The sequence below is a fragment of the Budorcas taxicolor genome, chromosome 2 (assembly GCF_023091745.1).
Source record: "Budorcas taxicolor isolate Tak-1 chromosome 2, Takin1.1, whole genome shotgun sequence".
Taxonomy (NCBI): domain Eukaryota; kingdom Metazoa; phylum Chordata; class Mammalia; order Artiodactyla; family Bovidae; genus Budorcas; species Budorcas taxicolor.
Window position 1 is genome coordinate 41,026,435 of NC_068911.1, and position 20,220 is coordinate 41,046,654.

The 20,220-nt window shown below is 43.7% G+C and overlaps 1 protein-coding gene across 1 annotated transcript in view; it reads right to left on the minus strand.

Annotated features, from left to right (window-relative positions):
* The window catches only part of LOC128060138 (ATP-binding cassette sub-family A member 17-like), an 82,926-nt gene that overhangs the window by 60,865 nt on the left and 1,841 nt on the right, over positions 1-20,220 (minus strand). The window contains exons 3-8 of the mRNA XM_052652440.1: positions 13,917-14,044; positions 12,009-12,171; positions 10,156-10,415; positions 7,594-7,710; positions 6,559-6,676; positions 3,271-3,444 (exon numbers count right to left, since the gene is read on the minus strand). Coding sequence (XP_052508400.1) covers positions 3,271-3,444; positions 6,559-6,676; positions 7,594-7,710; positions 10,156-10,415; positions 12,009-12,171; positions 13,917-14,044 — 960 coding nt within the window. The remainder of the gene's footprint in view (positions 1-3,270; positions 3,445-6,558; positions 6,677-7,593; positions 7,711-10,155; positions 10,416-12,008; positions 12,172-13,916; positions 14,045-20,220) is intronic.

Here is a 20,220-nt window from a genome sequence, read left to right on the forward strand (position 1 = left end):
CAGGATTGTTTATTAAACCCCACTGCTCTGAAGCATTGTCTCTGATACCTAACAGTGCATTTGTCTGTCTCTTCTTTTCCATTAGTCTATTTGTCAACTATAATTTTAATTACTACTGCTTTATGATAAATCACAAAATCTGGGAAAGCACGTTTTTCTCTCGTGTTCTTCCTCAAGAGTTCTTGGCTCTTCTTGGTCGTTTATATTCCCATGCAAATCTGAGAATCAGCTCATTGAGTTCTATTAAAAAAAAAACTGCTGGAGTTTGAACTGGGTAGGAGTTAGATGTTACTTGTTCGCACAATTCATACGATTATGCTTGAGAGTGAGGTGCTGCTGAAAGGAGTTTGGCAAATTCCCCTGCCCCTGTGTCTCTCTGATCCTGACTGTTCTTCTCTGACTTCTCAGTCTCCTCTGCAGTAGAAGAGGCCATGTGACACAATTCCTCTCCCCACACTACTTCTCTTGACTTAACCAAGCTTTTGATTATTCTATTTTCTATTAAGTTTGAAAGTTTTACACTGTTTCTAGCCTTTTGCTGGTGGGCTCAGTAATCAATTACCAGATCTACTCTGCTGCAAAGTCTAAAGTTAATCAACATCTTTACTCTCCTTCCAGAAAGTACTTATCCCCATTGACTTCTGACTTAATCTCTTCAAAAATCCTTTTATATATTCTAATTCCATCTCTTAAAAAAACAAACCATAAAGACATTATCATCATTATTATTTTATACAATATATAGGGATTTCCCTGGTGGTCCAGTGGTTAAGACTCCATGCTCCCAATGCAGGGGGCATGGGTTCCATCTAGATCCCACATGCCTTAACTAAGACTCTGCATATCCAAAAAAATTTTTAAGAGGTAATGCATTAATACAATGATATCTTTGTTTTGTTTCTCAACTGCTTCAGAAATTAAGGAGGAGGGAAAGGCATTATTTACTGGGCTTCTTAAAAATTAAAACTAATCTAGTAAATTAGTTTACTAATACAAAAACTATGGTTTTTCTAGTAGTCACGTATGGTGTGAGAGTTGGACTATAAAGATAGCTGAGCACCAAAGAATTGATGCTTTTGAACTGTGGTGTTGGAGAAGACTCTTGAGAGTCCCTTGGACTGCAAGGAGATCCAACCAGTCCATCCTAAAGGAGACCAGTCCTGAATATTCATTGGAAGGATTGATGCTGAAGCTGAAGCTCCAATACTTGGGCTATGTGATGCAAAGAACTGACTCATTGGAAAAGACCCTGATGCTGGGAAAGATTGAAGGCAGGAGGAGAAGGGGATGACAGAGGATGAGATGACTGGATGGCATCACTGACTCAATGGACATGGGTTTGGGTGGACTCCAGGAGTTGGTGATGGACAGGGAGGCCTGGCGTGCTGCAGCTCATGGGGTCACAAAGAGTCAGACATGACTGAGCGACGGAACTGAACTGAACTGAACTGAAAAAAAAAAGAGGCCAAAATGTTTCTGCCATACAACCATAGGTCTGATTTATGTTGTATTAATATACAGTGATTCCTGCTTCAGATTAGAACTGAAAGCCCTGCACTAGACTTACTGAGAAAATGTAGAGGAATTCCATTTGTTCACTCACTATCAGGTCTGCCATCTGATTTGAACAGATAGGTCAGATGACCAGGAAAACCTAATTCAGTGAAAGCATGAGGACTCTAAGAAATATTATCCTTGGATTTTTAACATTTCATCAATTACATTCTCAGAGAATCCTAAATGTTTATGGTCATACCCATTTGCATTTCCTTCAGCTGTTACACCAGACAGCACTTGTGGGCTATCCCGTGCCTTTCAGGAAAGAACACTGATCATAAATAATCAAGACAGTCTTATCACGGGAACGACTTTAGCATAGGCCCAACCAGTCACTCTGATTCCCTCAGTTTCAACAAATAGACTCCATTAAGCATCTACAGTCATTCACTAATGTGGAAGGAATCAGATATACCATTTAAAATCTACTCTTTCCCCTGTAAGCATTTGTGATTTATGGGATCAACACTGCTTTGTTAAAGAAAATCACTCACCTTCAATAAATTCTGGTCAACTTAACATCTTTTATTAAATTTTAAGCACCCTTAATCCATTTAGTGGAGAAGGCAATGGGAACCCACTCCAGTACTCTTGCCTGGAAAATCCCATGGATGGAGGAGCCTGGTAGGCTGCAGTCCATGGGGTCGCTAAGAGTCGGACATGACTGAGCGACTTCACGTTCACTTTCCACTTTCCTGCACTGGAGAAGGAAATGGCAACCCACTCCAGTGTTCTTGCCTGGAGAATCCCAGGGACGGGGGAGCCTGGTGGGCTGCCGTCTATGGGGTCACACAGAGTTGGACACGACTGAAGCAACTTAGCAGCAGCAGCAGCAGCAACCCATTTAGACCATCCCAACTTAACAAAGAAATCCATTGGTAGGTGATGCCTCTCACCTGGCCATTGGAGACTATCCCAGGGGCAGTAAAGAGACCTGAAAACTAGACCCAACTTCAACTCCTATCCCTGCTATCTGCTGCAAAACCAGCTGTGTCATTTGGGATGTGGACTCTGGTGATAAAAACTAACACTGAGCAGTGAAGCAACTTGCTGGAGTGCTCAGAGTGGATCATCCTAGCACCACTGAAATGTGAAACAGTTTCACTCAGTAAGTACTGAGACCCCACAGGGCTCAGAGTCCTACATTTAGATTGATATGTTGGCTGCAATCTTCTGCAATGATGTAGGTGTTGTGGAAACTCTTCAAACTTCAGAAACGTGAGACAAAGGAAAACCTGGCATTGTACTTTCCACCCCAAAGTGTGTAAGCTCTAAGAGAGCTAGGACATGTCTGATGAAGGTCCCTTAGACTAGCCTGTTGTGAAAGCAGGCCCACCTGGAGGCCTATGAGGGTATAATATGGTATCTGCAACAGCACAATATCATCTGTGAAGTTCTGAGGGCTTGTTTGAACTTCTAATCATAACTCTACGTATTTTAGATCCATACAATTATATAGGCATATAATTCCCTAAATCATCAGCACGCTCTGGTTTTTCCCCAAAACTACATTGCAAGCTGCACAGTCTAAGCTTTATTCCATATTTCCTAAGTATTTCTTACAGTACCTATCATCGATGTAAGTATACTATAAATGTTCCGAACACCGAATAAAATGAACCAGTCATGTTCACTTGGAAATAAACGTCAACTTTGCCTGTCAGGAAGTGGCAAGACATCAAGGCAGTTTACCTTGAGAAAGGTAAGGCTCACCTCTTGCTTCATATGTGGAGATTAATCGGACTCCCAGTGCCATGGCAACATTGGAGAGGAGGCAAAAGGTAATCTTTTGGAAGAAGCTCCTTTGGGTGTATGTGAACGTAAGGTAGAGATAAGGGAGGTAGGTGAAGAAGAAGATGATGCCTCCTGAGGCAGTGGCAACATGAGCTGCAGATTCAGAAGGCAGAAATGAAAAGCGTTTCATCAATAGTGCACAAGCAGTCTTTTCAGAAATTTTGATAGAAACCTTTTACACTTGCACTTTCACTATCAAAAGATGAAGAGGATTTGTTGCACTTAAAAAAAATGAATACATCTTATGAAAATGCACAAGCATTTAACTTCCTAGAGCTTCCTCTAATAGTGCATTAATAACATCTCCAACAGTAAAAACCGTCTTCTTCAAAGATGAAAGTGAAAGTCACTCAGGCATGTCCGACTCTTTGCAACCCCATGAACTATGTATATGTATCTCCAGGCCAGAATACTGGAGTGGGTAGCCCTTCCCTTCTCCAGGGGATCTTCCTAACCCAGGGATCGAACCCAGGTGTCCCGCATTGCAGGTGGATTCTTTACCAGCTGAGCCACAAGGGAAGCCCAAGAATATTGGAGTGGGTAGCCTATCTCTTCTCCAGGGGATCTTCCTGACCTGGGAACCAAACAGGAGTCTCCTGCGTTGCAGGCAGATTCTTTACCAACTGGGCTGTCAGTTCAGTGCAGCCGCTCAGTCGTGTCCGACTCTTTGCGACCCCATGAATCGCAGCACGCCAGGCCTCCCTGTCCATCACCAACTCCCAGAGTTCACTCAGACTCACGTCCATCGAGTCCGTGATGCCATCCAGCCCTCTCATCCTCGGTTGTCCCCTTCTCCTGCCCCCAGTCCCTCCCAGCGTCAGGGTCTTTCCCAGTGAGTCAGGGAAGCCCAAAGATGAGCAGCAGATTAAACAGCACCTATGGAGCACTGCCTGGCACCTGGCACTTTATATGCAGTATCTTATGTGATCTTCCTAACCTCCCTGCTTTCCAGAGGAGGAAATTTATTTATTTACCCACATTAAATAAATTTGCTCAAGATGATGGGACTCATAAGCAATCGGTCAAGGATTCAAGATTTCCCAGGCCCTGAAGAAAGCTGAGCGCCAAAGAATTGATGCTTTTGAACTGTGATGTTGAAGAAGACTCTTGAGAGTCCCTTGGACTGCAAGGAGATCCAACTAGTCCATCCTAAAGATCAGTCCTGGGTGTTCTTTGGAAGGACTGATGCTAAAGCAGAAAGTCCAATATTTTGGCCACCTCATGCGAAGAGTTGACTCACTAGAAAAGACTCTGATGCTGGGAGGGATTGGGGGCAGGAGGAGAAGGGGATGACAGAGGATGAGATGGCTGGATGGCATCACCGACTCGATGGACATGAGTTTGGGTGAACTCTGGGAGTTGGTGATGGACAGGGAGGCCTGGAGTGCTGCGATTCATGGGGTCACAGAGTCGAACACTACTAAGTGACTGAACTGAACTGAACTGAAGCATAGTGGTTTCAGATTTGGAGATAAACCAATCAAATGGAAGTCTGGGAAATGAATATAAAATAAAGGCAAACATTTTTGTTCCAGGAAATTAAGAGAACAAAGATCAAAAATGTAAGGATTCCATACCTAACAGAAAGAACCACCATTAAGGCATCAGGCATCCCTTCACTGAACCCGACCACATGAATGATGGCTGACTCTGGGTCTCCTCTAGCTTCTCTGAATTTGCTTCTTTTGTAAAGGCTGATAATAATTGCTAACACATTATAAGTGCTATCATTTTCCAGAGAAATGGATATGGCATCTTTGGATCTGCTCGAGGTCAGGATAAACACTCAGAGGCAAATGCAGTGCTCTGAGGCCAGAACAAGAGCTTCTGATACGTAACAAGTAAATCTAGTTGTTGGTCGACTTGATATATAGTAGTCTGCATCTGTTAATCCCATACTCCCGATTTATTCTCTCCCTTTTCCCTTTGCTAACAAGTTTGTTTTCTCTGCCTGTGAGCCTGTTTCTGTTTTGTAAATAAGTTCGTTGGTATTTTTTTCAGATTCCACATGTAAGTAATATCATATGATATTTGCCTTGCTCTGTCTGACTTACTTCACTTGGTATGATAATCTCTAGGTCTATCCATGTTGCTACAAATGGCATTATTTCATTCTTTTTTATGGCCAATACTCCATTCTCTATACACCACATCTTCTTTATTCATTCATCTGCTGACAGACACTAATGTTGCTTGCATGTCTTGACCATTGCAAATAATGTTGCTATGAACATTGGGGTGCATGCATCTTTTTGAATTACAGTTTTTCTCTTTTGCAGATATATGACCAGGAGTGGGACTGCTGGATCATATAGTAATTTTTGTTAACTTTTATTTATTTATTTTTGGCTGCGCTGGGTCTTCATTGCTGTGAGCAGGCTTTTCTCTAGTTGAGGTGAGCCAGGGCTACTCTCTAGCTGCGGTGCACAGACTTCTTGCTGTGCGGGCTTCTCTAGGTGCAGAGTATGGGCTTTAAGGTGAGCTTCAGCAGTTGTGGTGCACAGGCTCAGCTGTCCCATGGCATGGTGGATCTTCCTGGGAAACTGGAAGGTCCAGAAAGATCTGAACCAGAGATCGAACCCATGTCCCCTGCATTGGCAGGAGGATTTTTATCCACTGCACCACCAGGGAATTCCCCAAGTTCTCTTAAACCCTCTTTTTCTGTGTCGCCAGCTGCCAGGCCTGTCCTCCATTAGTGTTTCTATCTGCACCTCTCCAGGTTGACCCATAACTCAATTTTTCTGCACTCTTTGGCATCACTTCTTATTATTTTTGCCTTTCATGATTCATCTATTCTACCTATCATTTTAGAGGTAACACCCCTCCTGACAGAACCAAATTCCCAGGAGTTCCTCTTTTATTATGGCGTCTTACTATTGTTATGCCACAACTTCACAATCAGGACCTGGAAAATTATCTGCCCTGGATGTCTTACCCCTTCTTTCCTTCCAAACTGTGATTTATCATTTCCATCTATTCTGAAATAACATTTAGAAGCCCAGAGAAGCATAAAGGTATACACATATGGAGATAATTTCACATGTCTTTCATGGTGAATGGAATTATTCCATTGTTAAAGTAACCATACAAGTGAAAAATTGACTCTGAAGGAATAATAATTAATGTCATAGGTAATGGACACAGCAATGCTACCAAGAAAAGAAGTTATAAACACACTCCCTGACAGAAAATTGTATCAGGACTCACCTTTTTGGAAGAAAGTGCTGATCATGAATGCAAAGAAAATTGTGGCAATTGCAAAACACATTAGAAACACAAATATCAAACTAGGGTCACTGTTTCCAAATACTGCTGACTCGTCAAACTACAAAACAATCACAGGCGCACATAATTATTACATGGAAAGAATGAAGAAAAGGCATAAAAGACCCTTAAAACAATGTGTATATTTTAAAAAACCAGGACTATCTTAAGCAAAACAATATATATATAGGTTTTTAAGGCAGACCTTTAATCCGGCTTCCATTACCATTTACAAATCATGCTCTGTGTGTATACCTTTTTTAAGGAAAGCATAAGTTTGAATTCAATTTCTGGCCCAATGTGAATGTTCTTTTTGCTTTAATAAGAGAGTTTATCCTGTTTACCATTATAACTACTGCAAATAATTTTAGTATTCCTTTTGATATTTTATATCTCCTCTTTTTATTGTTTTTAGGCAATTTTCTTTGTTTATATATTTTGCTATATAGTCTGAGTTTTCCTGCCTTTCTACATTCAAAATGCCCCAATTTTGGTAATTTAGAAGGCAAATTTTCATGTATCCATATATTATAATTTAGTTATTAAACACAAGTTACTGAATTGGAACACAAAATTCCATTGACAACATAAAAGGAAAAATTAACATGATACCTGGGCATAAAAGAACATTCTTAACTTTTACAATAGCTATTTTCAATTATTTACAGAGCACAAAATTTGCTATGTTTTAAAGTTTATAACTCAACTTTCCTAATGAACTAATCACACTCAGGCCCACTACTTGAAGACTGGAGAAGTGGAGGGAGGGCAAAGCTCTCCCAGATCATAAATTTCAATGCTTCCTCTGCCAAAGGCTTAGCAAATACCACCACATGTCAACCTGAGGTTTTTAAAATGTTCATCAATTACTGTGTTTTCACCATCTCTTGAATCTCACCACCGCCACCCACACCACACCATACTTTCCCCCCATTATCTTCAGAGCTTAGCACATCCTGAAAGACAAGAGACATGTACCTCTATGCAGAACAGAAAGGTCATGAAAGAAACCACAATGGAGGCAGAAATGAAGAACACGATGAACCAAGCCACCCAGTGTTGCCAGCTGTGCAGCCCCATCATGCACATATACTCCTAGAAAGAGCGAAAGAACCAGACGTTACAGGGTCTTCAGGCTCAGTCTGAACTGGTCTGGTTTAGCTGTCTGTTACTGAAACCTGAGCTGTCTGGAATAAAGGGTCCCATGTGTGTCCTGGGAAGAAGCAGATCATGGATGTGATGGGGACTGAGTTGCAAACAAATCAACAAACCAGACAGTGGCGTTTCTCTGGTAGAGACAGACCTTGGATCAAAATTAATCTTCTTTGGCTATGGTTAGTAAACTGCTGGTTCATTCATTTATTGAACACTGACTATCCATGAATGGCTCCTATGGCCCTGAGGATAGAACCTAAAGTCCTCGGCATCCTGTGCTCTGGTCACAGAAAATCTTCCCATAATTCAGTAAACACATCTCAACCTCTGTGTCTTTTTTGTTTGCTTTGCCTCTCACACATGTTGCTCTGACTCTTTCTTCTCTCATTCTCTCTCTACCTATTGAAATCTTGCTTGATTTTCAAAACCTAGTTCAAGTGTTACCTGCTCTGTGAAGCCTTCTCTGCTCAGCTCCGCCCTTGCCCCATACAGCTATCACATCCACACATCCCATTACCCAAGCACTGGGGGCTCCTTTGTAACGTGTGACCTTACTACCATGAATCACCCGAGGAAACGGACAGTGTCGTTTTTATCTGTAACTCACACGCATATGTCTAGCAAAAACAGGTGAAAAAAATGTCTGGTAAGTGAATAAAAGCAAAGCTCTATGCTGGGTACCATGCAGAAAAAATACCACAGGCAGAGCAACTGCATTCCAAAAGTTCACAGTCTCGTACTGGAGATAAATATGTGGTAATAACCCTGTATACTCCATGCCCTAAGTACAGAAATAGAGTTTTTATCTTTTACAAAGACCAGAAGAGGTAGTAGGTCAATGAATCAAAAACGAGTTGGTTAAAGCAGGGAATCACAAAAATGACATACACGATTTAAAACTTCATCTTTACATAAACACGTAATGTGTGCCAGTACTGCGATGTCAGAACACGAACTCTTCTTCTGAAGTGTGTGCTACTCGCTGGAGCACTGGAGCTCATGTGATTGTGCTGGGTCTTCACTGGGGTGCAGGCTTTTCGCTAGGGGCTACTCTTCATTGTGGTCCATGGGCTTCTCACTGCGGTGGCTTCTCTTGCTGTGGAGCATGGGCTCTAGGAACCACAGGCTTCACTAGCTGCAACACACAGGCTCAGTAACTGCAGCTCGGGGCCCTAGCACATGCGCTCTGAGACACCAAAGGCCTTCTGATTTCTTATTTAATATTACATCTTCTGTTGTATGTGCTTTTGTGTGTATGTGTGATTTCCTTTGTTTTCTATCTTTTGGTATATGGACTATATTTTCTTTCTTTTTATTTTCTCCAGGGTTTTTAATAATTAAATGTCCTACTTTTCAATACTATCTGGTGTTTACTTTTAAGCTTTTCAGAAATGTTCTTTATTCTTGTCTAGAGAACAAACTTCAGTGTGAAATAGGAAACATACAACCAAGTCAATGATCTGAGTGAAAATATTCAATGCCCACCCTCTTCCCTCCACCAATCTGTTGTTGAAATGACTTAACAAATAGGAAAGAGAAAACTCCCTCCCTGAACTGGCAATGAAAAAGGGTTTCCAACAGCACACCAGAAGCTTCTGGCTTCGGTGGAGCTTTTCAGTCCATGCAGAGCCAAGTGGAGAGGCCTGCCATCAGGCCCTGTCTCACCAGCACCCGTCGCAGTGGGTTAATATCCCTACCTTCCACCACCTCTGATTAAGCAGGAAACGCCCCACCCGCCACGGCCTCCCACAGCAGACTGATCACATGAGAAGGCAGAGCAAACAAGACATCACTGGTGAGGCCAAGCATGGCTCACGGAGCCACTGGCCACCTATTTTTTTTTTTTTTGGCCACCTATTTTACTATATAAGAATCAACAAAAAGAGAAGAAAGCGGAGAGACTGAGAAGAGAAGATTTTCTTAAAGAGCAAAAAGTGAGGAGAGAAGTAACAAGAGAGATTAAGTAAGGAACAGAGGAGGGCAGAAAGATCTACCCTATCTTAAGTTGTGGCTTCTAGAGAACGCTCCCTGTCTACCCTGCCACAAAATAAGACTGAGTTAATTTTGGATGATTATTCCTCTCATTTGTCAGTTAGTCAGTTCACAAACATTTTCGCACACCTATCATGTGTGAGGCAGTGTGCTGGCAAGTCAGGAACCTAGGACAGACACTCCCCTTCTGAAAGTAAGAGTTCACTTAATAACATGAGCTAATCTGCAAGCCGGTTAAAATGGTGAAAGAACATCCAAGTTCCAACTCACTTCAAAGGCTGCTCTCATACCTAAAGCCACCTCTCACCTGCCCTGGCCGCCCTCCTACCCTGGCCATTGTTTATTAGCAATTCCCACACATTCCTGGCCACCTGTCTGTTATGACAGGATTACCTTCAGCTTTCTCTCCTTCTCCAGTACGATGGAATTGATGGTGATGAGCTCAATGCAGATGAAGCTGAGCATAAGGAAAAGAGGGAACTCATTCTGAAGGACGAGGAAGAAGAGGTCCCGGACATATGCACCATGTGGGAATCTCTTCAGAAGCACACTGAGGCTCTGAAACAGCCCGGTCGTCTCAGCGGGAGCGTGGTGCCACATGATGGCTCTATCTGTGGCGTGCTGTATGGCCAGGAAGCCTTCTTGGTAGTATCCTACATGAAAAAACAGTGGGTGCAAGCACAAGAGATTAAGAACAAAGATGCAAAACAACTGATAATCAGATGGGTGATGGCTAGCCATTCACATACAGTCAGGAATAGAAAAGGCACTGCTATAGCCAAGGTGCTACGATATAGAAAAAAAAAGTCACAGTGGGACTCATGTGGCTGAGGGAAGGTGTCTTTTATCAGAAAAATGAGACAGACAAATGAGGGATACCCAACACAACCATCCTCGGGGCAGGGGGGCATCTCCTCCCCTGAGTCCTCAGGCTCTGGGGAGGGTGCCCACTCTGCAGTTGTGCTCTCCACCACACAGGAAGAGTCAAATTCAAAGAACTTGGAAGACGCAGCCCCTCTCAACTGCTGTGACCTGTCCCTGAACTGTCCCTGCTGTAGTCCAAGGGTTATGATCACTGAATTTTGCTGCCAAACCTCAAAACCAGTCTTCACCATAAACAACCCTTGTTTCAATACAGCATAGCTGGTGTGCCAAGGTCAGCTTTTGGGAACAATACATAGACCGAGTCCTGGAGTTTTGTAAGAAATAATAGCCCACGTCCAAGCAAGGGTCGCCAGCCCTCCACACTGGCAGAGCCGAGCAGGGTATGCCAGCCTTAGGGTAGAGAGGACCGAGGTCTTCTGGTGCCTGAGACCTAGGGAGGCCTCCAGACGTGTCAGGATGAAAAGTGCAGGAACAAATTGTTAACGATAAAAGTCTGGGAACTGTTACATATCCGTGATTGCAAGCAGGAGAACTGCCACAGAACTGCTGACAGCCTTTCTAGAATCACATGAAACTATAAACCCTGGGCGTTGGATTCCCACTTGGGGGGCTTCCAAGCCCAAGGCTTCAGGTCAATAGTGTGGCCACTCTACAAGGCGCTGCAGACTGATGACTTAGTTTCCTAAGAGCAGTTCATCCCCGAGGGCGCAGAGGACGGTCACCCTAAACCCCTCATGAAGACAGAGACCAAAACACGACAGGGGCTTGGAGGGCGCGAGTCCCAGAGAGGCCTGGTCCATGCGCTCCAGGCAGGAGGCCACTGCTTACTGTGGAGGAAACAGGAGGCACGAGTCTCCGCGCCGCCCCACTGTTTTCCCTCAGCACAGGGAGCTAACGGCAAGCACACACTGTTATAAGTGGGAACATAGAGAAAGCTCATTCTTGAAAAATGCTGCCATTCTTCTCGAACAATTCAGTCTCATTACAAGACAATTAGCGGCTAAACTGCTGGACTAACTTACTCTAGAATGTAAGCATTTTACTAAATGCCACATTCCTTTTTTTAATGTTAATTTATTTGGCTGCACTGGGGCTTAATCGTGGCACGTGGGATCTTCAGCTGTGGCATGTGGGATCTAGCTCCCTGACCAGGGATCGAACCCAGGCCCCCAACATTAGGAACACAGAGTCTTAGCCACTGGACCACCAGGGTAGTTCCCTGAATGCCACATTTCTAAATGCACTGCTTCAGCCTCTTCTGAAATGTTAGTTTAGCAAGTGTTCAGACACAAAAACAACACAAACGGCAGCATTAAGACTGGATGAAACCAGCTCATGACGATGCACAGAGGCTTCCTCACCTGGAGCTCCCCCTTCAGGAACTCCATAGTCTCGGGGCTCTTGGCTTAGGTTCGGAGGATAAAGAAAGGATGTGAGCCAGCCCTGCATGTCATCTTGTTGGAGGATTAACCTCAAGGATAAATAATTCCTCTGAAAGAAACTGAAGCGCAAGTAGTACTTAACCTATGAAGAACAGAGAGAAAACAAAGGTAGTCATGAGATCGAGGAACTCAGAAATGGAACAGGACACAGCAAAGGTGTGCCTGACATTAGCTGTGACAGGAGGAAGGGCACCCGCGCTGGGAGACATCCTCTGGGAGCACACACGGACATGTCTTCCCTGCATCCTTCTGTGACCAGCCTAAGAAACAAGAGAGGTCACAACTCCCATCAGGAAAGCGGTGCTGCGCAAAGGCTCTGAGTGCAGGCTCTGGAGCCAGACCACCGGGATCCAAACCCCCATCTCCTAATGAGCAGCCACGGCAACCTGGGCAAGTTACCTAACCTTGCCTAGGTTTCCTCATCAGTAAAACAGGAATGATGTTAACAGTACCTACCTCCAAGGTGCTGTGGGATCAAGTAAGATGGTCCCTGGGATGGGCTTGGCATTTGTAAGTGTCCAACATCCCGCACCAGTTCTAACAACTGATTGTTAAACTGTACCAGTTCCAGTTCAGCCGCTTAGACAGGTCCGACTCTTTCTGACTCCATGAACCACAGCACGCCAGGCCTCCCTGTCCATCACCAACTCCCAGAGCCCACCCAAACTCATGTCCATTGAGTCGGTGATGCCATCCAACTATCTCATCCTCTGTTGTCCCCTTTCCCTCCTGCCCTCAATCTTTCCCAGCATCAGAGTCTTTTCAAATGAGTCAGCTCTTTGCATCAGGTGGCCAAAGTACTGGAGTTTCAGCTTCAGCATCAGTCCTTCCAATCAACACCCAGGACTGATCTCCTTTAGGATGGACTGGTTGGATCTCCTTGCAGTCCAAGGGACTCTCAAGAGTCTTCACCAGCACCACAGTTCAAAAGCATCAATTCTTTGGTGCTCAGCTTTCTTCACAGTCCAACTCTCACATCCATATATGACCACTGGAAAAACCATAGCCTTGACTAGATGGGCCTTTGCTGACAAAGTAATGTCTCTGCTTCTCAGTATGCTGTCTAGGTTGGTCATAGCTTTCCTTCTAAGAAGTAACCATCTTTTAATTTCATGGCTGCAATCACCATCTGCAGTGATTTTGGAGCCCAGAAATATAAAGTCAGCCACTGTTTCCACTGTTTCCCCATCTATTTACCACAGCAGAGCACAAAAGCTATACATCAGTGGTTTTCCCATCCTAAAACAGAAATCAAATATTCTGATATTTAAAACATTGCCTTTTCTTTAAATGAACAGATCCACTATATCTGAAGTCCATGGGATTAGTAATAATGACAATTGACTATTCCTTCTGGAAAATGCCTCTGCTCCAAGCCCCATTCTAAGCACTTTATAGGCATAAAACTCATTTAATCCTCACACTAGTTCTATGAGTTAGGAACTACTATTAATTCCATTACACTGATAGAGAAACTAAGGCCCAAAAATGACAGTGGCTGTCCCCAGGTTACACAGGAGGAAGAACAGAACTGGGACTCCAGTCTATGGGGCTGGGCACTGAGGCCCCCTTCTGTAGCCCAGTGGCTGAAAAGACGCCATCCTGCACCCTCAGGACACAGGCTCGCTCCAAAATGTCTTCTCTTTCGAAGAACAAGAAAACAGGATGTAAGGTATGAAATCGGGAGTATTGTCTGATCTCCTCTGGATATAAGACAGCCACCAGCCAACAAAGCTGATGAGGCACAGCTCGGGAATAAGATTGCTTACTGAATTCACGTTGAAGGCGGGCATCATGAGAAGACTGTGATGGAAGAGATGCTCTTACCTCAAGTGGCAAGGGTTCCGTGCTGTCATTGAAGTTATGATCAAAAACAATCCCAGCCAATACGTAAAAAGCTTTGGGATCTTGAATTATGTACTTTTCAAACAAAGGTACTGAAGAGTAGCCTAGAACTACAAAGAGAAAACCCCAGTTAGTGAGTGGTTGGCAGGGGAATGAGGATGGGGGTGTTAAATGCTCCCCAACTACCCCCTTCTACCCCAAAAGATACGGACTTCCACCTCCTCGGCTGGCAAATGTCACTCACTCACTCCTTCATCCTGCAAACAAATGTCCACATCCTACATAAGACACCCAGAACCATCATGGGCAGTGGGAATGCATAATCAATGATAACAGCTAAACCTCTGTAGGGTCTCAAAGCTCTTGTGTATTTGAGTTCTTCTAGGCTGACTCACTGGAAAAGACACTGATGCTGGGAAAGATTGAGGGCAAGAGAAGGGGCAACAGAGAATGAGACGGTTGGATAGCATCACCAACTTGATGGATATGAGTCTGAGCAAACTCCGGGAGATGGTGAAGGACAGGGAGGCCCAGTGTGCTGCAGTCCATGGAGTCACAAAGAGTCGGACACAACTTAGTGACTGAACAAACAACAAAGCTGCACTTGGGACTGACGTAGATGGAACACAATTCTTGTTCACATTAATGAGAAAATTATCACTGCATTTCCAGCTTCTCTTCATGGTTATAAAAACCAAAAGTGGAAACAAAATCATCAAGAAGTATAGCTGCTCTGATGAATTAAGTTTTAAAGGTCACCTGCCCTCACATCAGACTGGCAATTCAGGATCCTCCTTGAGAATAATTCTTTCTTGGAAGGTTGAAGGTGTGACTACACCACTGAGCACGCAGCGCTGCCAAGGGCAATGTCTGATTCCTCGGAAGTAACTAGAAACCTGTGAGACTTCTGTTCCTTGATACCTGGGTTCAGAAATGTCACCAACACAGGCCCACTTCTGCTCTTTCTTGTTCCCTTGCTTGTGATGAGTGCATCCGCCCAAGCTGGAGATGCCAGTGTTCAGAAAGCTTTTCTCTATTGCTGTTTCCTTCCTGTCATTTGTCACCTTTCTTTCTTCCAGAAATCTGAACAGACGAGCTGGGACTTCCAGACATGCCGTTCATGTCTATCCCCTCCTCCTTCATACATATTCCTTCATCCATTTCTTGGTCTCTTGGCTTTACAGTCTTTAGAGGCTTGACTTTACCTTCCCCATCACCAACAGAACTTCACACATGTCCATCCTATTATTTCCATGAATGTTATTTTGATAGTCATTTTTAATTTCTAAGTCCTCTGTTTCTTCCACTGTTTCCTTTTTTATGGGGGCCTGGTTTCACTTTGGAGTGGCAATATTTTCTCAAATGTCTCTGCAAATACGAATGAGAATTTTTTATCAACTAGATTAAAAAAAAAAAAAAAACAGGGCATGTACCTGGTAGAACTCTGAGTAATCCTAAAGGTTAAACAGTGGAGTCCTTCAGCTACCACTGGCTCCTGATTCCTTTATCATGACACAATCTCTGTAAGCCAATTTCTTTTGTATATTAAAAAAAATCCATGACTTGTTTTTGGCCATGATGGAGTAACAGAGATTGAATTTATCCTCCTACCACAAATAACCAAAAAATTGGACAGGCAAGGAAAGAATCAAGTTTTTCAGACAATGGCCAATACACAGCACAGCATTATGATTCCTGGGAAGAGAAACAAATAAGATGACCACTAAGAGTGCTCTGGTTTTCTGTCTGAAGGCACATTTCGGACCACAGAACAGGGAGGGGGAACCCAAGTGGAACGCAGACAGCTATGTGGCTGTGCTGACAGAGGTTTGAGTTGGAAGAGTCTGAAGTGGCTTTAAGTTGCAGGCCAGAGTTCCCAGGAGTAGAAGGCTGCGCTGGGAAATGGCCCCAGAAACCTGCTCAGAGGACCCTTTAATGACTCCTATGATGTGCCTGCCTGGGTGAGCAGGACAGGATGGGCTCAGTGGTGCCCAGAGCCCACTGAGACCAAGAGGCACTTGAGTTCTGACCAGCCAGTGGGGACAGTTCCTGGTGATCACTTGAGGTATTCAGAAGAGTCACACCTTAGTAATGGAATAAATTAACTTTAAAGCAAAAGCTGTTCCACACCTTGCCCCACACACAAAGAAGATTAAAACAACTCCTGAAAAGACTTTTTGGTGAAACTGAACTTTACCTTTTTACCAGAACAAAACCCACTCTAGATTAAACAACCACTTAATCCACAAAAGCTGAGACTTGATCCAGTTCTCAAACTGTATGATCAAGACTTTTCTGTTTTGTAGATAAGTTCATTTGAACCTTTTTCTTAGATTACACATATAAGCATTGTCATATGGTGTCTGTCTTTCTCTGTCTGACTTTACTCAGTGTGACAGTGAAGGTGAGGGATAAATTGGAAGACTGTGACTGACATATACATACCATTATATATAAAATGGATAATAAGTACCTACTGTATAGCACATATGACTATACTCTGTAATGGCCTACACGGGAAAAGAACCTAGAAGAGTGGAGATATATGTGTGTGTGTGTGTGTGTGTGTGTGTGTGTATTACTGATTCACTTTGCTATACACGTGAAGCGAACACAATGTTGTTGCTGTCACCGTTGTTGTCTAGTCATTCAGCCATGCTCAACTCCTTTGGGATCCCATGGAACTTCTAATAAAATTTTTTTTTAAAAAAAAGACTTTCTCTTCCTCTGTATTACTTTTTTGATTACTTTTTTGATGTTAGCAGTTTCTGGGACTAAGACTTCTCAGCTGAAGTTCTAAATGGAATAATGACAGCCCTGTCTCTTTTCTTCTATATTTTGTCACTTCATCTCTCTCTGTGTTGTATTCTGAAAGTCTCCTTCAGCTCTCTCTTCCAGTTCACCAGTTTTACCTTCAACTGAGTTTTGTATTATATCCTGATTATTTTTCACTTCTAGAAGTTCTGTTTGGCTCTTTGTCCCCCCTCACATCTGCTAGGCAACTCTTATAGTGGAATGCTATCTACAAATACTTTCAGGTTGTCTTTTATATTTTTAAATCTAGTAAACATAGTGATTTCATAATGTGAGGCTAATAATTCCATTATCTGAAGTATCTCTGGTTCTGTTTCTGCCGTCTGTCGTTCACACTGATCTTCACCCTTGCTCTCTTGCTTCCTGGTATGTGCTCACTGACTGTGACACATCTGTGGCTGCCCTTCTTTGAGATACAGAATCATGGCATGTTCTTGCATAGGAGGGTAACATTTGCATCTGGCCATCAACATCTCACTTTGTACTTTGAGGGGTTTTCTCTTCTCCTTTTCTTTTGACAACCAGGGGATGTGAATCTGGGCTCCAAACCCCGGGGGCGGGCGCTCCTGCTGCTGTGCTGTTTTCTCGAAGCCCCTCCGGGGTGGGAAAGAGGCTTGTTCCCTTCTGGCTCAGGCTTACAGTGAGAATACAGGCATTTGGGGTCCCGGCTCCATAGGAGATGGTCTCCTATGAGACATCCCACCTGAATGAGCTTAGTTCCCTCTTGTACGATGCAGGTTTCACAAGAAACAGTTTGGGGATCCCATTGACCTCTCTCTGGGTTCTTTGCTTCACCTGGATTTTTTTTTTTTTTTAGAAAAATATCTAAGAGTAAGGAAGTACTTTAACAATACAATAAATAAAATGTAGGTTAAGAAGAGTTCATTCAAGACAATCCAATTTTTGTTAGAAAAAAGGAAAGAAGTGTGTATACAAGGCTTTGAAAAATCAAAGTGAAAGTCACTCAGTTGTGTCCAACTCTTTGTGACCCCATGGACTATACAGTCCATGGAATTCTCTAGGCCAGAATACTGGAGTTGGTAGCCATTCCCTTCTCCAGGGGATCTTACCAACCAAGGGATCGAACCCAGGTCTCCCACACTGCAGGTGGATTGTTTAGCAGCTGAGCCACCAGGAAAGCCCATACAAGGTTTTAAATAGCACTTATATCTGGGTGATAGGATTATGAGTACATTTGCCTTTTATCCTATACAAAGATTTGTTGTTGTTCTTTTGTTTCCTTAGCCTTATTTAGGTTGCCTTTTTAAACACATATATATATACATACACACATATTTTATTAAATTGTACAAAATAGTATACTTACAGGAAGGCATACAAAACACAAACATTCAGTTTAATGAACAATTACGAAATTAACATCTAAGTAATTAATCCCTGGATCAATATATTTTTCAGTTCAGTTCAGTTGCTCAGTCGTGTCCGACTCTTTGGGACCCCATGAATCGCAGTACACCAGGCCTCCCTATCCACCACCAACTGCCGGAGTTCACTCAGACTCACGTCCATCGAGTCCGTGATGCCATCCAGCCATCTCATCCTCTGTCGTCCCCTTCTCCTCCTGCCCCCAAATCCCTCCCAGCATCAGAGTCTTTTCCAATGAGTCAACTCCTTGCATGAGGTGGCCAAAGTACTGGAGTTTCAGCTTTAGCATCATTCCTTCCAAAGAAATCCCAGGGCTGATCTTCAGAATGGACTGGTTGGATCTCCTTGCAGTCCAAAGGACTCTCCAGAGTATTCTCCAACACCACAGTTCAAAGCATCAATTCTCTGGCACTCAGCCTTCTTCACAGTCCAACTCTCACATCCATACATGGCTACTGGAAAAACCATAGCCTTGACTATTTTGTTTGTCTTGATAGTTGGGTTGGTCCAAATAACCTAGTGTGCCGTATTTCCAGAGGCAGAACAGCAATCATCTCTTTCTCAGAGATCCCCAGGAAAAAATCTTGCTGTTTCCTTGAGTCTTGCTGAGCTATGTGTCTTCCCTGGACACACCCCTACAGTGAGGGGACTGCCAACTAGTACAGAGAGATTACAACTCATCCTGCACCCAGGGCGGAGCCAACATGGCTCAGAGTGGGAGAGGAGCCAGGCCTCCAGGGAGGAATGGGCTCTGTCTGTATATCAAAAGGGTGGATAGAAAGGGAAGAAAAACCCAGATGTCTATCGTGGTTTGGAAGAGATCATCAAGCTATTGCTTGTCCTTACTTCTAGGCTGGAGGATTTGCTTAGGGGAATGGCCTGAAGATATTAGTTGCTGTTGTTCAGTCGCTCAATTGTGTTCGACTCTTTGCAACCCCATGGAACGCAGCCTGCCAGGTTCCTCTGTTCATGAGATTTCTCAGACAAGAATACTGGAGTGGGTTGCCATTTCCTCCTCCAGGAGATCTTCCCAGCCCAGGGGTTGAACCCGCATCTCCTGCATTACAGCCAGATTCTTTACCACTGAGCCACTAAGGAAGCCCATGGCATAAACAGGGGAGTTTAACCCTTATTCCCTATCTCTTTAATATTGTTTGCAATTTTCAATGCAAGGAACTTTTGTATTTATTGTAAATTTTAAGTTCCTTAAAAAATTTTTTTTAATTCCATAAAAATACATCCCAAGCAGTTAAGAAAGAATTCTGGGAAGTGGGATTAGGGAAGGGACTTTAACTCTGAACTCTGTTCCGTGTCACATATGGTTCTGTAATAAGGTGAGAGCTGTCTGAGGACAGGAGTGAGCCATGGGAACGGCAGGGAGGTGGGAACAGGTGAAGACTGCAGTGTCACAGCACTCAAGCAGCAGAGAATCCCAGGCAGGAAACGCATGAGCGCAGCCCCGCATGCTGAGGGCAAAGGAGAGGAAGCACAGGGCCGAGCAGTCAGCAAGCCATCTTTCCCTCGTGAACGTCTGTGGGTACCAGCCCCTTCCAATCACCGCTCCAGAGGACAGCCAGAGAAATCTTTGTACAACAAATGACACTGCAGTCTAACCTGTCTTCTCAAAAGCCCTGCAATGGACCCCTTCTGCATGCAGAAGAAAGCCCGACGCCCTGACAAGGCCAGCGAAGCTCTGCACGCTGTGGCTCCTACAGACGTGCCTGACCTCACCTAACCCTACCACGTCAGCTTCACCTGCTGACTTCCAGAGCCTCAGTCACCCCAGGGACTGGCTGCTCGCTGTCCCCCTCCTGGATAGCCCCTGAAACCCACCACCCTCCCATTTCCTGTGGGTGGATCATCGTGTTTTATCACACTTATCACCTCATCAGGGAGGATTTCTTTTTTTTTTAATTTTGTAATCTCGTATTTATAAAAGGTAGCTGAATTAGAATAGTATTTTAGAATACTAGGAAAGCATAAAGCACAGCTTTTGAAACAGCTTCCCCACATTCTACAACTGAGGACCTTTAAAAGAACTGCCACATTGAGTGGCACTCAACAAATCAGGGAGTAGAACCCTTTC